The 20,475-nt window shown below is 34.5% G+C and overlaps 1 protein-coding gene across 3 annotated transcripts in view; it reads right to left on the bottom strand.

The window, feature by feature from the left end:
• Positions 1–20,475, bottom strand: part of VPS13B (vacuolar protein sorting 13 homolog B) — an 804,491-nt gene that overhangs the window by 732,247 nt on the left and 51,769 nt on the right. For all 3 annotated transcript variants that reach the window (XM_007457167.1, XM_007457166.1, XM_007457168.1), the window contains exons 5-7: positions 14,949–15,116; positions 10,505–10,686; positions 5,121–5,295 (exon numbers count right to left, since the gene is read on the bottom strand). In XM_007457167.1, the coding sequence (XP_007457229.1) occupies positions 5,121–5,295; positions 10,505–10,686; positions 14,949–15,116 (525 nt within the window). The remainder of the gene's footprint in view (positions 1–5,120; positions 5,296–10,504; positions 10,687–14,948; positions 15,117–20,475) is intronic.

Raw genomic sequence — 20,475 nt, 5'->3', positions numbered from 1 at the left:
ATCTTGGTTATAAAACAAAAAGTCACGTTAGCTCAACCCAGAACCAGGCTGGGTCCAAAAAGATGGACTTTGGACCTCTGGTCAAAACCAATAAGCAGGAGGAGTATCCCACTGCTTGATCTTTTGAAATAAAAGAAAGAAACATCACTAAGAGAAGTCTAAGAAATCAGTCACTATAATTTATACGTAATATTAATTAAAAATTAAGAAGGATTTTTCATGAAAGATGGTTTTGAAGTTCTAAATCTTTGCTTACTGCCTTGTAAAAAGAATGAATTGTGACCTGGAACAGAAAAAAGCATCTCTTTGATCTCTGGTCAGAATTCTTAAAATACTCTTTGCCCTTGGAATGGTGTATCCTAACATCCTTAGATGAGAAAACAGAGTATTGAGTCCAGGCAGACTGAGGTGGCTAGAGTTTGCAGGGCAGAGTACCAAACAAGAAACACCTGTTCAGGGTGAGAGCTCCTGAGACCTGGAGAGGGTCCCACTCCAGTCCTCATCTAAGTATTAATCAGTTTCATGTAAGGAAACTACTGAGGCCATGAAAAGAACCACCAGAAAGGGGCAAAGAAAAACATCCCCAAGACATAAACAGAACTGGGGAAGGACACCAAGGCATATTAAAATCAAGGTGCTTAAAACTTTCCGAGAAAAGGTTCACTGGCTTCACCAGAGTGTCAAAGGAGTCCATAGCACACACAATAAAAGGTTAAGGATCTCTGCTTTAGACAGATGAAAAAACTAAGTCAGACTCATTTGGAAGCAAGCAACCCTCTTTTTAACATACATAAACAAACAAACAAACACCTACTCACCTTCTTAGATCACAGAAAGGAATAGTTACAAAGGAAAATTGTGAAAAATACATTTGATCAAAATTTAAAACTCTGCTCAAGAGACACGTATTTAAAAATGAATTAGGCAACTCAGACCGGCAAAAAATACTCCCCAAGTGTATTTGACATGTATATGACAAAAGACTTGAATTCAGAATATATAAAGAACCACGTGTATGTATAATTGACTCACTTTGCTGTATAGCAGAAACTAACACAACATTGTAAATCAACTATACTCCAATTTAAAAAAAATTAAGAAAAAAAAAAGAACCACCAATCAGTAATGAAACCCAAAAATGGTTTAAAAATAGGCAAATACTTACCATAAACTTCACAAAGGAAGATATATTAACTGTCAATAATCACATGAAAAAAGTTCAAAATAAATGATCAGGGAAGTGCAAATTAAAACCACAATGAGCTACCAAAACATATCCATCCGAATAGCTAAAAGTAAAAAGGACTGACAACAACAAATGTTGGCAAGTATGTGAAGCAATTGGAACCCTCATGCATTGTTGATAGGAATGTAAAATGGCACAAGCACTTTGAGAAAACAACCTGGTAGTTTCTTTAAAAAAAAAAATATATATATATATATATATATATATATATATATATATATATATATATATATATATGACTTAACAAATTCCACTCTTAGGCATTTACCCAAGAGAAAGAATAGCACATGTCTATAAGAGACTTCCAGAAGAATGTCCAGGGCATCTTTATTTATAATAACCAAAAGTGGAAATAGTTCAAGCATCCATCAACAGGGGAATGGCTAAATAAACTATGTTATATTCATATGGTATAGTCATACAATGCACCTAGCAATAAAAAGGAAAGAAATACTGATATATATAAAAACACAGATGAATCCCCAAAATACAACGCTTTTAGGGCAGTGAAAATACTCTGTATGATACCATAATGATGGATACATTTGTCCAAACCCATAGAATGTACAACAACAAGAGTGAACTTTAACTAAACTATGGACTCTGGGTGATTAATGATATAGGTTCCTCAATTGTGACAAATGTATCGCTCTGGAGGGGATGCTGATAATGGGGGAGGCTATGCACGTATGAGATCAGGGGTATATGGGAAATCTCTGTACCTACCCTTCAATTTTGCTGCGAATCTGAAACTGCTCTAAAAATTGTCTTAATAAAAAGTTTTTTAAAATTAAGAGTAAAAAACAATATTATGCTTAATGAAAGAATCCTTTCACAAGAGAATTCATACTATATGATTCTATTTATACGAAATTCCAGAATCAGCAAAAACCGATCTACGATTTTTTAAAGATTCAGAACAGGGTTTTCTTGAGTGGAGTGGGGGTGGGCAGGCAGCTGGAGCAGGGGATGACTGGAAAGAGGCATGAGATAACCTGGTGAGATGTTAATGACCCATATCTTGATGGGTGTTTTGCATCACACAGGCATACTCATTTCTCAAAACTTCTTAAATAGTATACTTAAGATTTATGCATTTCACTTTGTGAATTTAATCTTCAAAAAAAGAAAAAGAACCATCATTAAATATAAACTCTAGTTAATGATATTCTGCTTAAGTCTAGGGGTGCGGTATACTGATGTCCATAACTTACCTTGAAAGGCATCAGAAACTGGTTGAATTGATGGAGAGAAAATGGTGTTAGATGAACAGATATATGATACAGCAAATGTGACAAAATATTAATTGCAGAATCCAGATGATGAGTATGTGGGTGTCCACTGTATAATATTCCTTCAACCTTTCTATATATTTGAAATTTATCATAATAGCATGGTGAAAAAAATGAATCGAGCAGCTTCTATATGCTAGGTTTTGTTCTAGGTGTTAGGTAATGAATTGCTAGGACAGGAACAATGTCTAACAGGAATTCGCTGTAGTGTGAAGTGAAATAAAATGTTTTATATCTACATATGCTTATTAATGTTCCCTAAGCTTTTTTTAAGGTGATAAAAATTTTTCATTAAGCTATAATTTAAATACTATAAAATCTTGCCTTTAAAAGTATACCATTCAGTGGTTTTTAGTGTAGTCACAAAGTTGTAGAACCACCATCACTATCTAATTTTAGAATATTTTCATGTTCTAAGAAACATGAAACTCCAAAAAGAAATCCTCTACACATTAGCAGTCACTCTCCATTCCCTCCTCCCCACAAGCCCAGGTTACTAATCTCCTTTCTGCTTCTACAGAACTGGCTATCATGGACATATCATATCAATGAAATCATACAACATGTTCCTTTTTGACTGGCTGCTTTCACTTAATGTTTTCAAAGTTTAGCATGTATCAGTATTTCATTTTTTGTATGGTTGAATAATATTCCAGTGTACAGATACACCACAACTGTTTATCTACTCATCAGGTGATGGACATTTAGGTTACTAAACTTTTTGGTTATTAAGAATAATGCTGCCATGAACATTCACATACACGTTTTTATGTTAGACATATGTTATCAACTCTCTGTCATATAACCCTAGGAACAGAACCCTACCTAGGCTCATATGGTAACTCTATGTTCAACTTTTTGACAAACCAGATTGTTTTCCATTCCCACCAGCTATACATAAGGGTTCCAATGTTCCCACACCCTTGCCAACACTTATTATGTGTCTTTTTTATTATAACTACACCAGTTAGTGACTGTAAAGCAGTATCTCACTGTGGTTTTGATTTGCATTACCCCTCATGACTAATGATATTGAGCATATTTTCATGTGCTTGTTGGACACCTGTATATCTTTTCTGGATACATGTTTATTCAGGTCTTTTGCCCTTTTTTTAATAAGATTATTTGCTCCTAAGTTTTAAATGCCCTTTTCTAAAGGCTTGAACTATGGAAGTTAATCATCAACTTCTCCAAAATTTTCCTGAGTCTGAGACCCAACACAAGTCAAAGCCAATCATCCCGTGCACCATTTTCCTACTTCAGATCACTCATACTTTTATTAAATCAAACATCTTATCATTCTACCATACATCATGCTTAACTAACTGTTCACATGTCTGTCCACTCCACTGTATACTAAGATTTTAAGCGAAGAGAATCTGTCTCTATTTTCCCACATTTCTTTATCTCTACATTCTAACACATTCCCAGCAATAATGTCTTACACACAGTAGGCTTTAGTAAAAGTATAATGAATTGAATAACTGAAATTAACCCACTAAGCATCTTTCAATGAAGTATATACTTCTTTAAGTAATGCTCCAATTAATTAAGTAGGTATCCTTCAATGAAGCATATAATTAGTTATAATTATAGTCAATTATAATTACATATAATAATTAAGTATAAATAACTTAATTAGTTATAATAACTCTTGCTGAGACTCTGCAGAAAAATTATCAATATAGCTGTTCCTTGAACAAGGCAGTTAGGGGTGCAAGTTGAAAATTCAGATATAACTTTACAGTCAACCCTCCATCATATTCACATTTCTGCATCTGAGGATTCAACCAACCATGTATCATGTAGTACTGCAGTACGTATTTACTGAAAAAAATCTGTGTACAAGTGGACCTTGTGCAGTTCAAACCCGTGCTGTTCAAGGGTCAACTGTACTATAATTTACTAGGAAATCTTGAGGTTGGACTGCCTTAACTTTTATGTAATGTATATTCCAAACACTTATACCTATTAGAAATATTCAAGTTCTTTTTAACATGTAGAAAAAACTAAGTCAGAATAGTATGCAAAATGTAGGAAAGAAAAAAATTAGTGTCAAACAAGCAAAATAAAATCACCCCATCATGGGGCTTCCCTGGTGGCGCAGTGGTTGGGAGTCTGCCTGCCGATGCAGGGGATACAGGTTCATGCCTGGGTCCAGGAGGATCCCACATGCCGCGGAGCGGCTGGGCCCGTGAGCCATGGTCGCTGAGCCTGCGCGTCCGGAGCCTGTGCTCCGCAACAAGAGAGGCCACAACGGTGCCTCTCACAACGGTGAGAGGCCCGCGTACCACAAAAAAAAAAAAAAAAAATCACCCCATCATATTAGAACACTGCAAAACATAATCTAATGTTGTAGTTTTCGAAGTTTCACAATAGTGAAAACACTTTGTAAAAACAATAGTTATAAAATACAAGTTTTTGTTGGGGCCCGCGTACCAAAAAAAAAAAAAAAAAAAATCACCCCATCATATTAGAACACTGCAAAACATAATCTAATGTTGTAGTTTTCGAAGTTTCACAATAGTGAAAACACTTTGTAAAAACAATAGTTATAAAATACAAGTTTTTGTTATATTTACCTGTAATGTTTCCTAACATATCTTTATTGTGACAGGTAGACTCTTCTGTTTCTCCATCTTTAAAATTTCCTATTTCTCCATAGTAAAGAGCAATCCCAAGTTGCATTATACGGATAAACATAGGCAATTGTTGATCAGTGATAGAAAGTTTCAAACTCTCTACTAAGGTATGAATCTGTATTTTGAAAAAAACAAAAACATCAACAAAAGCATATTCAAAGGGAGTACCACTTAGCATAAGTAGAGAAATGTTAAGTCTTAATATGGAAACCATAGGAGAAACAGTAATGTCCCAACATTTCTAATATTTAAGCCAAAATAATAGCTTAAAATCTTAGGAATTTAAACAGATTTTTCTATGATGATCAATACACTTTAGATAGAAACTATATTAATCCAAACTATGTAAGTGGAAATAGAAATGATAATGAAAAGATACAGTCACACTGGATTTCCAGATAACTTTTCCCAAAAGTTTTTGTTACCAAAATACCCACCTTATAATGTTAAGAGTACGACGGTACTTCAACAAAAAGCATAAAAATCTCTGTCACAACTAAGAATAAAAGTTTCATGTCATATTAGTAAGACTTTAATCACCCTTTTCAGCTTTATGAACCAAAAAGAATACACACACATCCTAAAAACATGTTGTTGAGTAAATTACTAACATTATAACCATGTAAGTATGCACATGATAAAATGATTATTGTCAAATACAGAAAACCAAGTGAAAACATGATCAGGAATATTTCTCAAACAAACTTTAAATAAAAAATATAAACATGGTATAAAATTTATAACATGAATCAGTTATAAGAAATAAGATTAATTATTATCAACAGGTACAAACCAGTCCAACCTAAGTTCTCCTTATAGAATGAGACATCAGTAGAATGTAAAGACAGCCTCAGTGTAATGATTTCCTGCTGTTACATAAACATGGAATAAAACCAATTAAGCCATAAAGTCAAGTCTCTTGGAAGGTTTATTTTAACTAACTGGTATTTGAATGCCTATGAAACATGAAAAAGAAGTAACGGTAAACATCATATTTTTAGGGCTAAAGGCACAAAAAATTGTACTTGAAGGGGAAGACAGTTGTGTGGGGAGGTGTAAAATACCATATTCAAATATGAGTACAGGTTTCTTAAAACTGACTTAAAAATCATACACTGAATAGACCCTGAAATGGGGGACATGTTGAGGGGGCGGGCACCACAGGCCTGCGAAGCTCTTCTTCAATTTGAGGTTTCTCTGCCATACCCTTTAAATACCATACAGCACCAACAGCACCAGTGATAAGCTGTCTTAGCAAAACCGGTGTCAACTCTTTGTGTATGTATGTATGTATGTATGTGTTTAAAATACTATACACACCAACATCTTTAACATATAAGATATTTTACACACTATATATATATATATATATATATATATATATATGTATACACACACACACATACATGTAAATATCTTTAAAATCAATAAAGTTAACCCACAATAGAAAAACTGACAAAGAACCTGAATGAATATTTCAAAGAGAAAATAATGGCCAGTGAACATATTTTCAAAAATCTAAGTTTGGGTTTCCCTGGTGGTGCAGTGGTTGAGAATTTGCCTGCTAATGCAGGGGACACGGGTTCGAGCCCTGGTATGGGAGGATCCCACATGCCACGGAGCAACGAGGCCCGTGAGCCACAACTACTGAGTCTGTGCATCTGGAGCCTGTGCTCCGCAATAAGAGAGGCCGTGACAGTGAGAGGCCCGTGCACCGTGATGAAGAGTGGCCCCCACTTGCCACAACTAGAGATAGCCCTCGCACAGAAACGAAGACCCAACACAGCAAAAATAAATTAATTACTTAATAAACTCCTACCCCCAACATCTTCTTTAAAAAATAAAAAATCTAACTTTGACAATAATCAAATAAATATTAATTTGTATATTTTTGCTGAGCAGCTTGGCTTTTTTAAAACATGATTATATTTAAGGATAGCAGGAGTGTAATACAGGCACTCCCCTAATGTTCATGAGCATATACACTGGTTAAACCTTTCTGGAAACAATTTTGCAGTACAGATTACAGGGTTTAAAAAAGTTTAAACCCATTAATAAGATATTTGCAATTACAGAAATCTCTCCTAAGGAATTAATCAGAGATGTGGTCAAAGATTTATGTGTAGAATTTCATTCCTCTGAAAAACTATTAAGAAAATTTTCAAAAACAGGGGAAATGTTAAATAAATTACATACCCTAAGCTCTACATCTCATAGATGATACAATCTCTAAAGACATATTTATTACTCACAAAAGATAGAAAATTACAAAAAGCCCACCCAAAATACAAATAAACTCAAAATCCACTTGAACATATGTGAGAGTATTAGACAAATAATTAGGGTGTCTGGAACATTCTGAGAAATTCCCTGTCTTTGAGGTGATCAATGAAGTTAACCATGTCCATTTAATACTTATTTCCAAGCACTAAGAGGTGGAAGAATGATGGGTATAATTCAAAACAGTAAATCTTACATCACAATAGTATTAAAAAAAAAAAACCTCAAAATTTAATTTCAGTTAAGAATAATGGTACCTCACACTCGGTGATTACCAAAGTCAAAAACCACCTGTCAACAAGTTTATTTAAAGGTACTTTTTACAATAAAATATAATGGCTAGTCAGTTTTGAAAAAAACTTATATGCCAACACTAAGTTTTCCTCAAGTTCACTTATTTTTACTTTTCTCTAAGTTAGCCACATCCTAGAATGGACAATTAAATCTGTACTAATGATCAATACGACTTTTTTATATAGTAAGGCTTCCCTATATCCATTACTTGCTTTCAAAATATATCTTGAATCCACCCTTAACATTCCCCAACTTTACCAGTAGATTCAAGGTCAAAGAAGGAAAGTAAGTCCACTGTCCTGAGACAGCGGCATAATTACTTTTGAATTAATACTTTTCCATGCTTATATTTGCCTAAGAAGCTAATTCAAAAATAGAAAGAAAAAGTAAGAGAATTTAAACAACATGCACTGTAGGATGAATAAGGAAAAAAAAAAAAACATACTCATGAATGAGCACTACCAAAGAAAAATGGGTGTATTTCATATATAAACAGAAACTTAAGTACAATAAAGCTACATAAAATAACAAGTGTTTTATGTTTTTAAAAACGTAATGTAGGGCTTCCCTGGTGGCGCAATGGTTGAGAGTCCGCCTGCCGATGCAGGGGACGCAGGTTCATGCCCTGGTCCGGGAGGATCCCATATGCCTCAGAGCGGCTAGGCCCATGAGCCATGGCCACTGAGCCTGCGCATCTGGAGCCTGTGCTCCGCAACGGGAGAGGCCATTAACAGTGAGAGGCCCGCACACCGCAAAGAAAAAAAAAACCTAATGTAAAAATAATACATAATTTATATAGCCATGCCCAAACAGGCACAGTAGTCAATCCCAGTGTTCGGACTTGGGGCGGGCTTTTCCATTATAGTACAAAAGCCTGTAATTCAATAATAAAAATTCATTCCACATTAAAACTTAGTTAACAAGACCACAAGTCACTGTGTGAATTCTTCTTCAAAGACAGATAAATAGGTAGACAGACAGACAAGAGGTACAGAAAACTGTTATGCAATAAAAGAACACAAGATTTACACTTAGAGAATAACTATACACATTAAAAATATTTACCATGACCCTGGAGAACAAAATGAAGCAACTGACAAAGGATTAATCTCCAAAATATACAAGTAGCTCATGCAGCTCAATATCAAAAAAACAAACAACCCAATCCAAAAATGGGCAGAAGACCTAAATAGACATTTCTCCAAAGAAGATATACAGATTGCCAACAAACACATGAAAGAATGCTCAACATCACTAATCATTAGAGAAATGCAAATCAAAACTACAGTGCAATATCATCTCACACCGGTCACAATGGCCATCATCAAAAAATCTACAAACATCAAATGCTGGAGAGGGTGTGGAGAAAAGGGAACCCTCATACACTGTTGGTGGGAATGTAAACTGATACAGCCACTATGGAGAATAGTATGGAGGTTCCTTAAAAAACTAAAAATAGAACAACCATACGACCCAGCAATCCCACTACTGGGATATACCCTGAGAACACCATAATTCAAAAAGAGTCATGTACCACAATGTTCACTGCAGCTCTATTTACAACAGCCAGGACATAGAAGGAACCTAAGTGTCCATCGACAGATGAATGGATAAAGAAGATGTGGCACATATATACAATGGAATACTACTCAGCCATACAAAGAAACGAAACTGAGTTATTTGTACTGAGGTGGATGGACCTAGAGCCTAGAGTCTGTCATACAGAGTGAAGTAAGTCAGAAAGAGAAAAACAAATACCGTATGCTAACACATATGTATGGAATCTAAAAAAAAAAAAAAAAAAAAAGTGGTCATGAAGAGCCTAGGGGCAAGACGGGAATAAAGATGCAGACCTACTAGAGAATGGACTTGAGGACATGGGGAGGGTGAAGGGTAAACTGGGACAAAGTGAGAGAGTGGTAGTGTACATATGGACATATATACACTACCAAATGTAAAACAGCTAGTGGGAAGCAGTCGCATAGCACAGGGAGATCAGCTTGGTGCTTTGTGACCAGCTAGAAGGGTGGGATAGGGAGGGTGGGAGGGAGGGAGAACAAGAGGGAAGAGATATGGGGATATATGTATATGTATATGTATAACTGATTCACTTTGTTATAAAGCAGAAACTAATACACCACTGGAAAGCAATTATACACCAATAAAAACGTTAAATAAATAAATAAATAAAGCTCGTCTAAAATGAAAAAAAAAGACATTACTGAAAAATTCCCACTGACATAAGATTGTAATTACATTTTGAAACCACAGATAAAAAACTAAAATTTCCTAAACCAATAAACTAAGATATTAGGTAAGCAAATTTAAGTCTTGTAAAGTTATTACCTAAGAAAGATAAGGGTCAATAACTATTGCTATCACATAAACAATTTATAAGGATTGAAATAAAGATTGATCTCCAGTCCACCATGGATATAAATACACCTTTTGATATGATCTCTTCTATCTACTTGAAGAGAAAAACACTAATCAGGTGGACAAACTAAAAAAGAAACTACAGTCACAAAAAAAAAGGTGTCCCCAAAATACCTCTATTAGAACACACAATACAAAAAGTTATAATATGTAACAAATAACATAAAAGTTATAAATAAAACATTTTTACAAAAAATAGTGGTTTATATATTTATGAGGTTAATTTCTTCTTTGCTTTTTAATAATAATTAGCATGCATGAAAGTCAATAAGGTAGAAACATGCAACTCAACTATTAGAAAAAGAAACACCTACTTTAATAACAGATGGCATCTTGGAATTTAGGTTATCATATGTAAAATGCAGACGTGTTCTGAAGGAACATTTGTACAATAAAGGATCCTGGTAAAATTCTATTTTACCACTAGCATTTCGTTTATCAAGACAAACTGTACAGTCGGAAAAATTGATAACCTTTCTCAGCACCAGATCAGTTGCTACAAAGGAAAGAAAAACATTTTAAGTAAAAAGTAAAGTTAGAGGAAAAAAAGTCAATTATTAGTATAACAGTAATAAAAATAATAGCAGAAATAAGATTAATAGCGCATTTAATACATGACGTCAGAACCTATAAAAGAACTTTTCATTTATTATATCATTTAAATCTTCCAACAACCTTAGGCACAATAATCCCCATTTTATGTACAAAGAATCAAATAGAGCCTAAAGAAACGAAGCAGCTTGCCCCCAATTTGCTTGACACCAAACTACAAATTTAAGACAAAATTTATGAAAAATTTTGCTACATTTCACTATCTGCAATGTCATATTAAATAACAATAATAAAATAAAATTCTTGGGCTTCCTGGTGGCGCAGTGGTTGAGAGTCCGCCTGATGATGCAGGGGACACGGGTTTGTGCCCCGGTCTGGGAAGATCCCACATGCCACGGAGCGGCTGGGCCCGCAGGCCATGGCCGCTGAGCCTGTGCGTCCGGAGCCTGTGCTCCGCAACGGGAGAGGCCACAACAGTGAGAGGCCCACGTACCACAAAAAATAAATAAATAAATAAATTCTTGAAAAACCATATTAAAAAAATATTTTGAATAACAGTCGCTCATTTAACATTTATTTTACACTGAAAAACTTACTGCTACTCTCAAAAACTGCACTCTTCAGTATGGTAGCCACCATCGATACGGTGTTATTTAAATTTACCTATGAATTAACTAAAATTATATAAAACTAAAATTTCAGGTCCTTGGTTACATTAGCCACATTTCATGTACTCAAAAGCCACATACAGTTAGTGGCTAGGGTACTGGGCTGTAGAAAATAAAACATTTCCATCATCACAGAATATTCTAGTGGCCAGCATACCTCTTAATAATAACTAATGAAGAAATTACAAAATTACCAGTAATGGTATAAAGTTTGTTTTCAAGGGAATAAAAATGGAAACAATTGCTGGTAAAGTATCAAACTAGAAAATAAAACCTTTAGCAAATTTATTCCTAACTAATAAGCAATTCCTAGGTGAACATTAGGCCCAAATCTACTTGGTCAGTGACTTTCAGCTAGTAACTATCCACATGCTATGGCCATGGGAATCTTCAAAACAATAAACTATACTTTCTATTTCTGAGTATATCCTGGCAACCTCTGATTAATTCAACATTTAATTTTCTTCTCTTTTTTTGGATTTAAGTTTTTAAGAAGTATAAAGAGTATGCACATGTATGAAAACAGTAAAGTTTTATTTATCCAATAAATTTCAAATTTGTCTGTTAGTTGAAAGAAACACAAACTTACCATATAATTTCATTTTGAAATTAACTGAAATCAAATAAATGATTTAGTTACTGTTATATACATGTACATAAATTAAAGAAATTATAATAGGACAAGAAATGAAAGAAACCAACTAGATGCTTCCTTCCCTCTCTTTATAATAATTATAATTCACTGAGTATTTGCTATTAGACACTACACTAAATCTTTTATATCCATTATCTCTTATAATATTTATATGGCTCTGTTTAAAAGCTGTGGAACAAAAGCACAGTAAGGGGAAATAATCTGTAATGTTAGACAGTTTATAAAGAGCAGAGGTGTAATTCAAACTCTGACAAGCTTACTCCAGAGCATATGTTCTTATCCATTATGCTATAAGAATATAAAGTAATCATATTTCAAGGATATCCTAGAAAATTTTTCAGTGAGAGAGGAAATTATTAAGCTTTGAAAAATATTTTTCTTGAACACGAATATAACAGGAACTATCTTAAAAAGATACAAAATGAATTCTGGTTCTGGTACTTACTTTACATAACGTACTACAATTTAATCTATAAAATGAGGATAATAACTATGTCTATCTAACAAGCACTATGGAAAATGATTCTGCATTATTTTGAAAATGTGAATATTTGCATATTCTCCCAACTAACAAACCCACTCCTAAGTACTATATATGCCCTAAAGAAATGCTTACATGTATGCATAATGTTTTCAAGATTCATCCATGTTTTAGCATGTATCAGGACTTCATTCCTTTTTGCAGGACTTTTTTAAAGCAATTAAATGATAAAATTTAATACAGCAGTTAACTCTAGGAGCAAGCAAGGGAATAGGACAGGGAAAAATACATTGGAAGGGGCAAACTGTTAATGTTCTAGTTACTCAAAGGGTAAGCATGCATTATATTGTGTTATAACAAGTGTATGTTACATAAATCCTTTTAAGTACCAAATGTTGCATTAAAAATTAATAAAAGGAAAAACAGTATCTACCTCAGAAGCTAAAGGATTCAAACAAGATAATTAACTAAAAACACAACAAAAACAAAAAACATAAACATCACCAGGCACAGCAGTTAACAAGCACTCACTCAATAAATGGAAAATACTCTTTGCTGTCTTTACCACCACCATCATCATGAGCTTTCATGTGGTATCATACTTGACTCTCATAAATACACTGGTAAGTTGGCAGTAATGATAATTCACATTTACAAATGACTTACCCAAGGTTGCACTAGGTTAGTGCTGGAGGGAAGATTTGAACCAAGATCCCCTAACTCCCAATCCAAGACTCTTTCTAATTCATTATAAATAACTTCCCAGAGTAATATTTGCTTTACTTCTATGTAAAAACTATAAATGTCATTTCTTCCCCTAAAATGTCAACTCATTTATTCAATCCTGCATCATCCAGTTCTGTTTGTTTTCTGTTTTTCGTAACTTTTTATTTTGGCTATTTTTTTTTTTTTCTTTTTTTTTGCAGTACGCGGGCCTCTCACTGCTGTGGCCTCTCCCGTTGCGGAGCACAGGCTCCGGACGCGCAGGCTCAGCGGCCATGGCTCACGGGCCCAGCCGCTCCGCGGCATGTGGGATCTTCCCGGACCGGGGCCCGAACCCATGTCCCCTGCATCGGCAGGCGGACTCTCAACCACTGCGCCACCAGGGAAGCCCTATTTTGGCATTTTAACCAAATATTTATTTCCACAGAGGATAAGAAGGAGGCATTGAAAATGTCTCAGAAACAAAGTTTGGGCCTTTGCATATGCTCTTATTTATGCCTCACAACAGAGCTTCAAGATCAGGATTATTCTTCATTATTAAAATGTGAAGGCCAAACATTAAGGAACATACGAAAACAAAACTATATTCCAATCCTTCTAGTTCCTATTTGTATGCCCTAACAAGACAAGTTAAGTAAACTTGAGACTCAATTTCACTTTGCTTTCTTGTAACTAGGACTTAAAATAAGCAAATGAATATATGACTAAACGAATGAGAAAGGATATCACTTTATGGAACTGTAATGAGAATCTGAGAAAATGAATTTAAATAATAATAATAGCTCATTTTCTGAGTGCTGACTATGTATAAGACACTTTTATGCTATGGTATGTATTTGAGGAAACTAAGAAACAGTGAAGTGAAGTAACTCACCCAAGGTCATACATCTCTATGAAGTTGGGAGAGCCAGGATTCAAACTCAGGTAGTCTAACTTTAGTGCCAGCACCTTTAACAATTAGGTACAATGGCGAGTCACAAATAAAAGGTGTTCACAATAGTCTCCTTACTATATTTTCCAAAAATACCCACTGCTTACCCTATCAGAACATGTATCAAGTGTTGTGCCTTATTTAACTATTACGTCTTCTGACAAAACTAGGAAACAGCACTATTTTTTTCAGAGCTCTAATTTCAAGGCTTGACACAGTGCCTACCTTCCATGTAGAACATAATAAATAAAATAATAATAAATATTTGGTAGTTACTAAATTATGTTATTACTTAATAGTTCTTTTAATATAAGCAGAAGGAGAATGCAGCACAAAATAAAGGAGGCTTTGGGATTATCCAAAAATCCCAAATATGCTCTGTAGTACACAAACCTAAAACATAAATCAGTCAGATACACTGTTTTGCCATTACTGAACTATGCAAAAGCAACATGTCCCCTTTCCTCTTTCACATTCAAAATTTTAACTAAGTATTATTTAAGTTTTATTCCTTCAACCCATAGCATTGTAAAATACTATATATAATATTTGAAGCAAGAGAGTGACCGGTAAGAATAAAAATTAATATAATTGCATGCTAAATTTTACATATGTGCATTTTCCAGGCTGAAGGCATAAAGCTTTCATTAGATTTATCCAGGAGCCTGGTGGCCCAAAAAAAGGTTTAGAATGCAAGACAACTGTTTCAACAATAGAAAAGGCTATACTCTTCTTGACGTTTACTCACCAGAAATATCCATGAATGCACGATCCCACAATTCACCTACTGTATAGCATTCTGCAGAAGTGATGTTGACTGAAAGGACAATATCATCTTCAACATATTTTAGTATGAGATTATTTATAACAATATTTACGTTATTTACAACTCGTCTAATCAGACTCTGCACATAACCTATAAAATAGGGGAAAAAAGAATCCAATTAGAAGTTAAATCTATCAATAAATAATTATTCTTAAAATGTTACTAAACTTAATATATGTGAAAGATAGGTATCATGTATCATATTTTGCAAAGATGAAACTAACATTCAGATAAGTAAACAGGCTTGCCAAAGAGACACAGCTAGTAAGTAGCAGATCCACCCCAACAAAAACCATTACAAAGAAGTTCTATATCATGAAGTTTCACATACTAAGAGAAACCATAGAAGCCATACCTTTTAACAACATAATTCTAGATCCCATTCAAAGATTATCCTAATCTACAAGTACTTTGTCTGATTTCTGCCTATTTTATAAACACTTTCCCAAATGAAACAATGTTACTATATACTGATTATACAATACATAAGAGGAAGAAGAGCTTCTTTAAGGTTCTTTTTTCAGCTACTGTCTTCTCTTCCTACTTTAAATACCCATAAAGATATTCAAAAACAAGGCCTGGAGGAATAAAGATAGAAGAAACAAGACCATCATAACGGATTCAATGATTTCCACTTACTAATGTATAATACTAAAACACAGAAAGGGGGAGAATATGACTGAGGAAGAAAACATAGAAAGTATTATAGAAAGAGGGGAAAAAGAACACAATGAAGAAGAGAAAAGAAGGGAAAGAAAGAAAACAGATAAAGCATGACGAGAATTCATAATCTCACAAGTTTCTCACACAATAAATGTGTATATAGATATATTACTGATGAATATAATTGAAAATATAAGTGAAACTAAACCTAAACAGCATTTAAAAAGACAAAGGAGAAAAAGATTAAAAACTTTATTCAAATGCATTTTCCACTATAAAACCTATGTAAAAAATAATTTAAATTTTAGCTATTTCATGAAATAACTATCTACTTGTATTCTTTAAACCAGAACTTTACTGACAAAATAGAATCAACTTCTGTCAGCAACTGACATTGTTAACACCTACACTGAAGCCTGCTAGAAGAAAGCTTACTTAAATTTATTCCACCACAAATGCTTGCAAAAACCAACTCCTTCATTCATTACCAATGGATACAAATAGAAAAGAAATGTAGAATGACTAAGTTCAAGTTTTTCTCATATTAGCAGCTTTTAGAGTGCCAATTACCATATGCTATATTAACATACAAAATATCAATAAATTTAGGGAATATTTTAAGAGAGTAGATGCTAAAATGATGCTTAACAAATTATGCTTCCAAAAGAAATTTTAAGTATCAAAATGTTCAACCTTAAAATGTTTATTTCCCCCATGCTATCACTACTCAAGAGAGATGTTAAAAATGAACAGTTTCGGGCTTCCCTGGTGGCGTAGTGGTTGAGAGTCCGCCTGCCGATGCAGGGGACACGGGTTCGTGCCCTGGACCGGGAAGATCCCACATGCCGCGGAGTGGCTAGGCCCGTGAGCCATGGCCGCTGAGCCTGCGCATCCGGAGCCTGTGCTCCGCAACGGGAGAGACAACAACAGTGAGAGGCCCGCGTACCACAAAAAAAAAAAAAATTGAACGGTTTCTGAGAAGTCAATAAGCATGACTAACATTGGTTTTCCTATTTCTGAAAAACCTGTCATCAATAGAGAATTCATAAAATCCTCTTAAGAGTTTATCAGTTTTTATTGTCTCCCCTGCCCCAGAAAAAAAAAAAACCTCTCAGAGACAGAACCAGAGAAAACATATAATGCAAAGTAACGAAAGAAACATAATACTGTAAATGTACTGTAACTGACAGAAAACCTACTGATGGATTTTTCATCTACTTATTAATATCTTCTCTCAGTTTCTCATTATACAAGCTGAGATTAAAAAGCCAAATCACCAAAGTAAAAGAAACAAGTATCTAAAAAGAACTACTTCTACAGAAGACTATTTATGCTTTCCTATTAAAACACGCAATGCCAAAGTAACAGGAACTAACCAACAGAATAAATGATACACTATCTCCTTAATCCCTCATAATAACTTAGTTCAAAGTTTGCTACAGAAAAATGTCAAAGAGCAGATCTAGGCTTCCCTGGTGGCGCAGTGGTTGAGAGTCCGCCTGCCGATGCAGGGGACACGGGTTCGTGCCCCGGTCCAGGAAGATCCCACATGCCGCGGAGCGGCTGGGCCCATGAGCCATGGCCGCTGAGCCTGCGCATCCGGAGCCTGTGCTCCGCAACGGGAGAGGCCACGACAGTGAGAAGCCCACGTACCGCAAAAAAAAAAGAAAAGGAAAGAGCAGATCTAAGAGCTCTCATCACTCCATATTTAGAGACTCCCTAGGAATATATCTGTTCAAGTGAAATAACAGTAATTCAGGTCTATTCCACAAGCATCTGAAAACACAAGGTCACTCTGGGGATAAGAACCTCTAAGACGTCATATTAGATGGCTCTAAAACAACAGCCTCCTACTAGTCAACCTTTCCAGAAATTCTTATCATTATCCAACTCTCTCCCACCCACAAACCCCATTCCTCCAAACACATACATCTAATACCCACAGGGCCAGAAAAAACACTATGAATTTTCATTGACTTTGTTCATGATCTTCCCTCTGTGTAGAACACTTTGTCCATTCTCCCATCTTGTTCAGGCCCAGTATGAATGTCCTCTGCCCTATATCCTCTTCTCCAATGTCCCTCACCCTACACATCAACATTAAGGAGACTGTATCACTTTTCTTGGGCTTATATTACCTCATAAGCCTATCATTTGTATATGTTTATGTATAATTACCTTCTCTGTTAAACTATGAAATCCTAGAGAGCAAAGATTATACCTTATTTATCTGATATGATTAAATTAAATAGTGCATGGCAAATACTTGGGTTACAACCAGACAGTACTTGCAATCAGTTTATCCTAACATAGTCACTAGGAAGCCAAATTGCTCAAAAACAGATTCCATGGTTGATGACTCGGTTACAGCACCTAAAAACTTCCTCATCAAATTTTTGGTGTAAAATATTTTGGGGGGTTATGCAGCATAATACAGGCAACTTAAAGGAAAAGTTAGTTCTCTCTACTGTTCTTGCCTTTTTTGTAAGGTTGAAATTATTTCAAAACAAAACTTATTTAGAAGGTTAAGAATAAGGATTCCTTATTGGTAATGCAGTAGAGAGGCTCTATAATACAAGAATTTTTTTTTTTTAAATCCATCAGCTTTGGTAACTAAAAGATAACTTAGGGCAACTACTGTAGGAGCTAAGGAAAATAGCTGTGAGTTGAAGATACTTATTACCAGTATTATTATTTAAGACAGAGAATTTCTAAACAACTAAGGAAGGGTAAAAAAGAGAAATAAGTCTAAGTATTGACAAGAAGAACACAAAATCACCATTACATGAAGATGACTGTTTTTTATATAGAAAATCCAAAAGATATAACTGAAAAATACTGAATATAGATCAGCTAAAAAAATATAAAAATTTGCTATTCTTCATAACGAAATGAAAATAGAATGGTTAAAAAAATGATAATTCCAGCTAGCAATAAAAGATATGATAGCATTTTCCATCTATAAAAGTTTCAAAGAAATATTTTTTGATAATAAAAAACAGCATTGGACCAAAAATGTGCTTGTTAACAAATTTTTCACAGGGAATAATTTGGTTACACATGCCAAAACCTTAAAATTACTCACAAATTTTGATTTTATGTTGATAAAAATTTCTCCTAAGGAAATAAACAGAGGTGTGTGCAAAGATTTATCTACCAGTATGTTTGTTAAAGCATTTTACAAAACAGAAAATGAAAAATAACCTAAATAACAAACAAAAAGGGACTGATTAAACAAACTATGGAACAGTTACACAATGTAATACATGCCAATGATTAAAATAACATTATGAAAAAATTAATGTCCTTAAAACATGTTCCTAACATTAAAAAACACAAATTACAAAAAAAAATCTATATGTGTATGTGCACACACACACACACACACACACACATAAAGAAACAAAAGTCTCTAAAAGGTTGTACATCAAAATGTTAACAGGTTCCAGGTTCTGGGTAAGATAAAGTAAGCACATTCCACTCTTTCTCACTGAAGGTAGCCAGAAAACCTGGAAAGAAAGTATGGAGCAGCTATTTCAGGACACTGAAAAGTACACAGCAAGCACGAGAGAAGAAATAGAAGATCAGAGCTTACAAAGACAAAACAAATAATAAAATGGTAGAAGTAAATTCAAACATATCGGTAATTATTCTAATTTAATTGTATTGTGGCCAGAGAGGATGGTCTTTATGATAATGATTCTTTGAAATGTGTCAAGAATTCCTTTTTGACCAAGTCTTTTTCAATGTCTATACATATCCAATGTGTGCATCAAAAGAATGTACACTGTCTTATCTGCTGGGTGCAGAGTTTTACATGTATCTATAAAATAATCTTGTTAATTGTGCTATTCAAAGACCCAGTTTGGGTATTTTTTTTTTGTCTGCTTGATCTATCACATTTCAAAGATAGGTTGTTAGGTACATACAAAGCCATCATATATTTTTTGGAGAACAGTACCTTTTACTATAATTCAGCATCTATTATATACGTCCATCAATGCTTTTGCCTTAAGTTTTATTTTGCCTGATCTTTATGTTATTTTTGGATAGTGCTTGTCTACTATACCATTTTCCATCCTTTCATTTTCAATTTTTCTTACCTCTCCATTTTACCTCTGTGTTTTAGAAGCCACACACACCTGGACATAACCACTCCTTTCTTTTAGTATCCCAAAAATATTAATTGTGCTTCCTTAGAGCTCCTCTTTGCTTTGGTTTTGCACTGTAGTTAGTAGTTTACAAAATCTCCTACACTAAGCCATTAATTCTCTAAGGGACAAAATAGCCTTCAACTAGCTGCTCCAGCATAAAGCAATAAAGATTTGGGGAACTGAACAGCCTGCCTCCACTAAGCAATGTTTTGACACTCAATCTAATTAGAATGAAATAAAAGCTCTCCAGTTATCACTTTTTTTGTTATAAACAAAATATACACGTTAGATATACTGAAGGTTACTGACAAAAGCATAACATACTTTTAAAATGATCAATATATTAATGAGAAAGAACACCTGTATGGCAGAAATGGCTAGCTATCCATCAATATTTTGTGCTTCCCCTTCCAGAATGTAGAATTGTTTCTGAGATACGACTTCTAAGATATACATAACGTCCATGAAGATAGTTTTCCTCAATGAAATTTGAGAAGGATATATACCACTTCCAACCTGAGGGTAGTAAGAAGTCGACAGGTCTTCTCCAGATTCTCCTCTTAAAAAGGCTGAAAGCAGGTCTGCAGACCTACTAGAGAATGGACTTGAGGATACGGGGAGAGGGAAGGGTA

The sequence above is a fragment of the Lipotes vexillifer genome, unplaced genomic scaffold (assembly GCF_000442215.2).
Source record: "Lipotes vexillifer unplaced genomic scaffold, Lipotes_vexillifer_v1.1 scaffold376, whole genome shotgun sequence".
NCBI classification, from domain to species: Eukaryota; Metazoa; Chordata; class Mammalia; order Artiodactyla; family Lipotidae; genus Lipotes; species Lipotes vexillifer.
The sequence above is the reverse complement of the archived record's forward strand: the minus strand, read 5'-3'. Positions and strand labels throughout refer to the sequence as shown.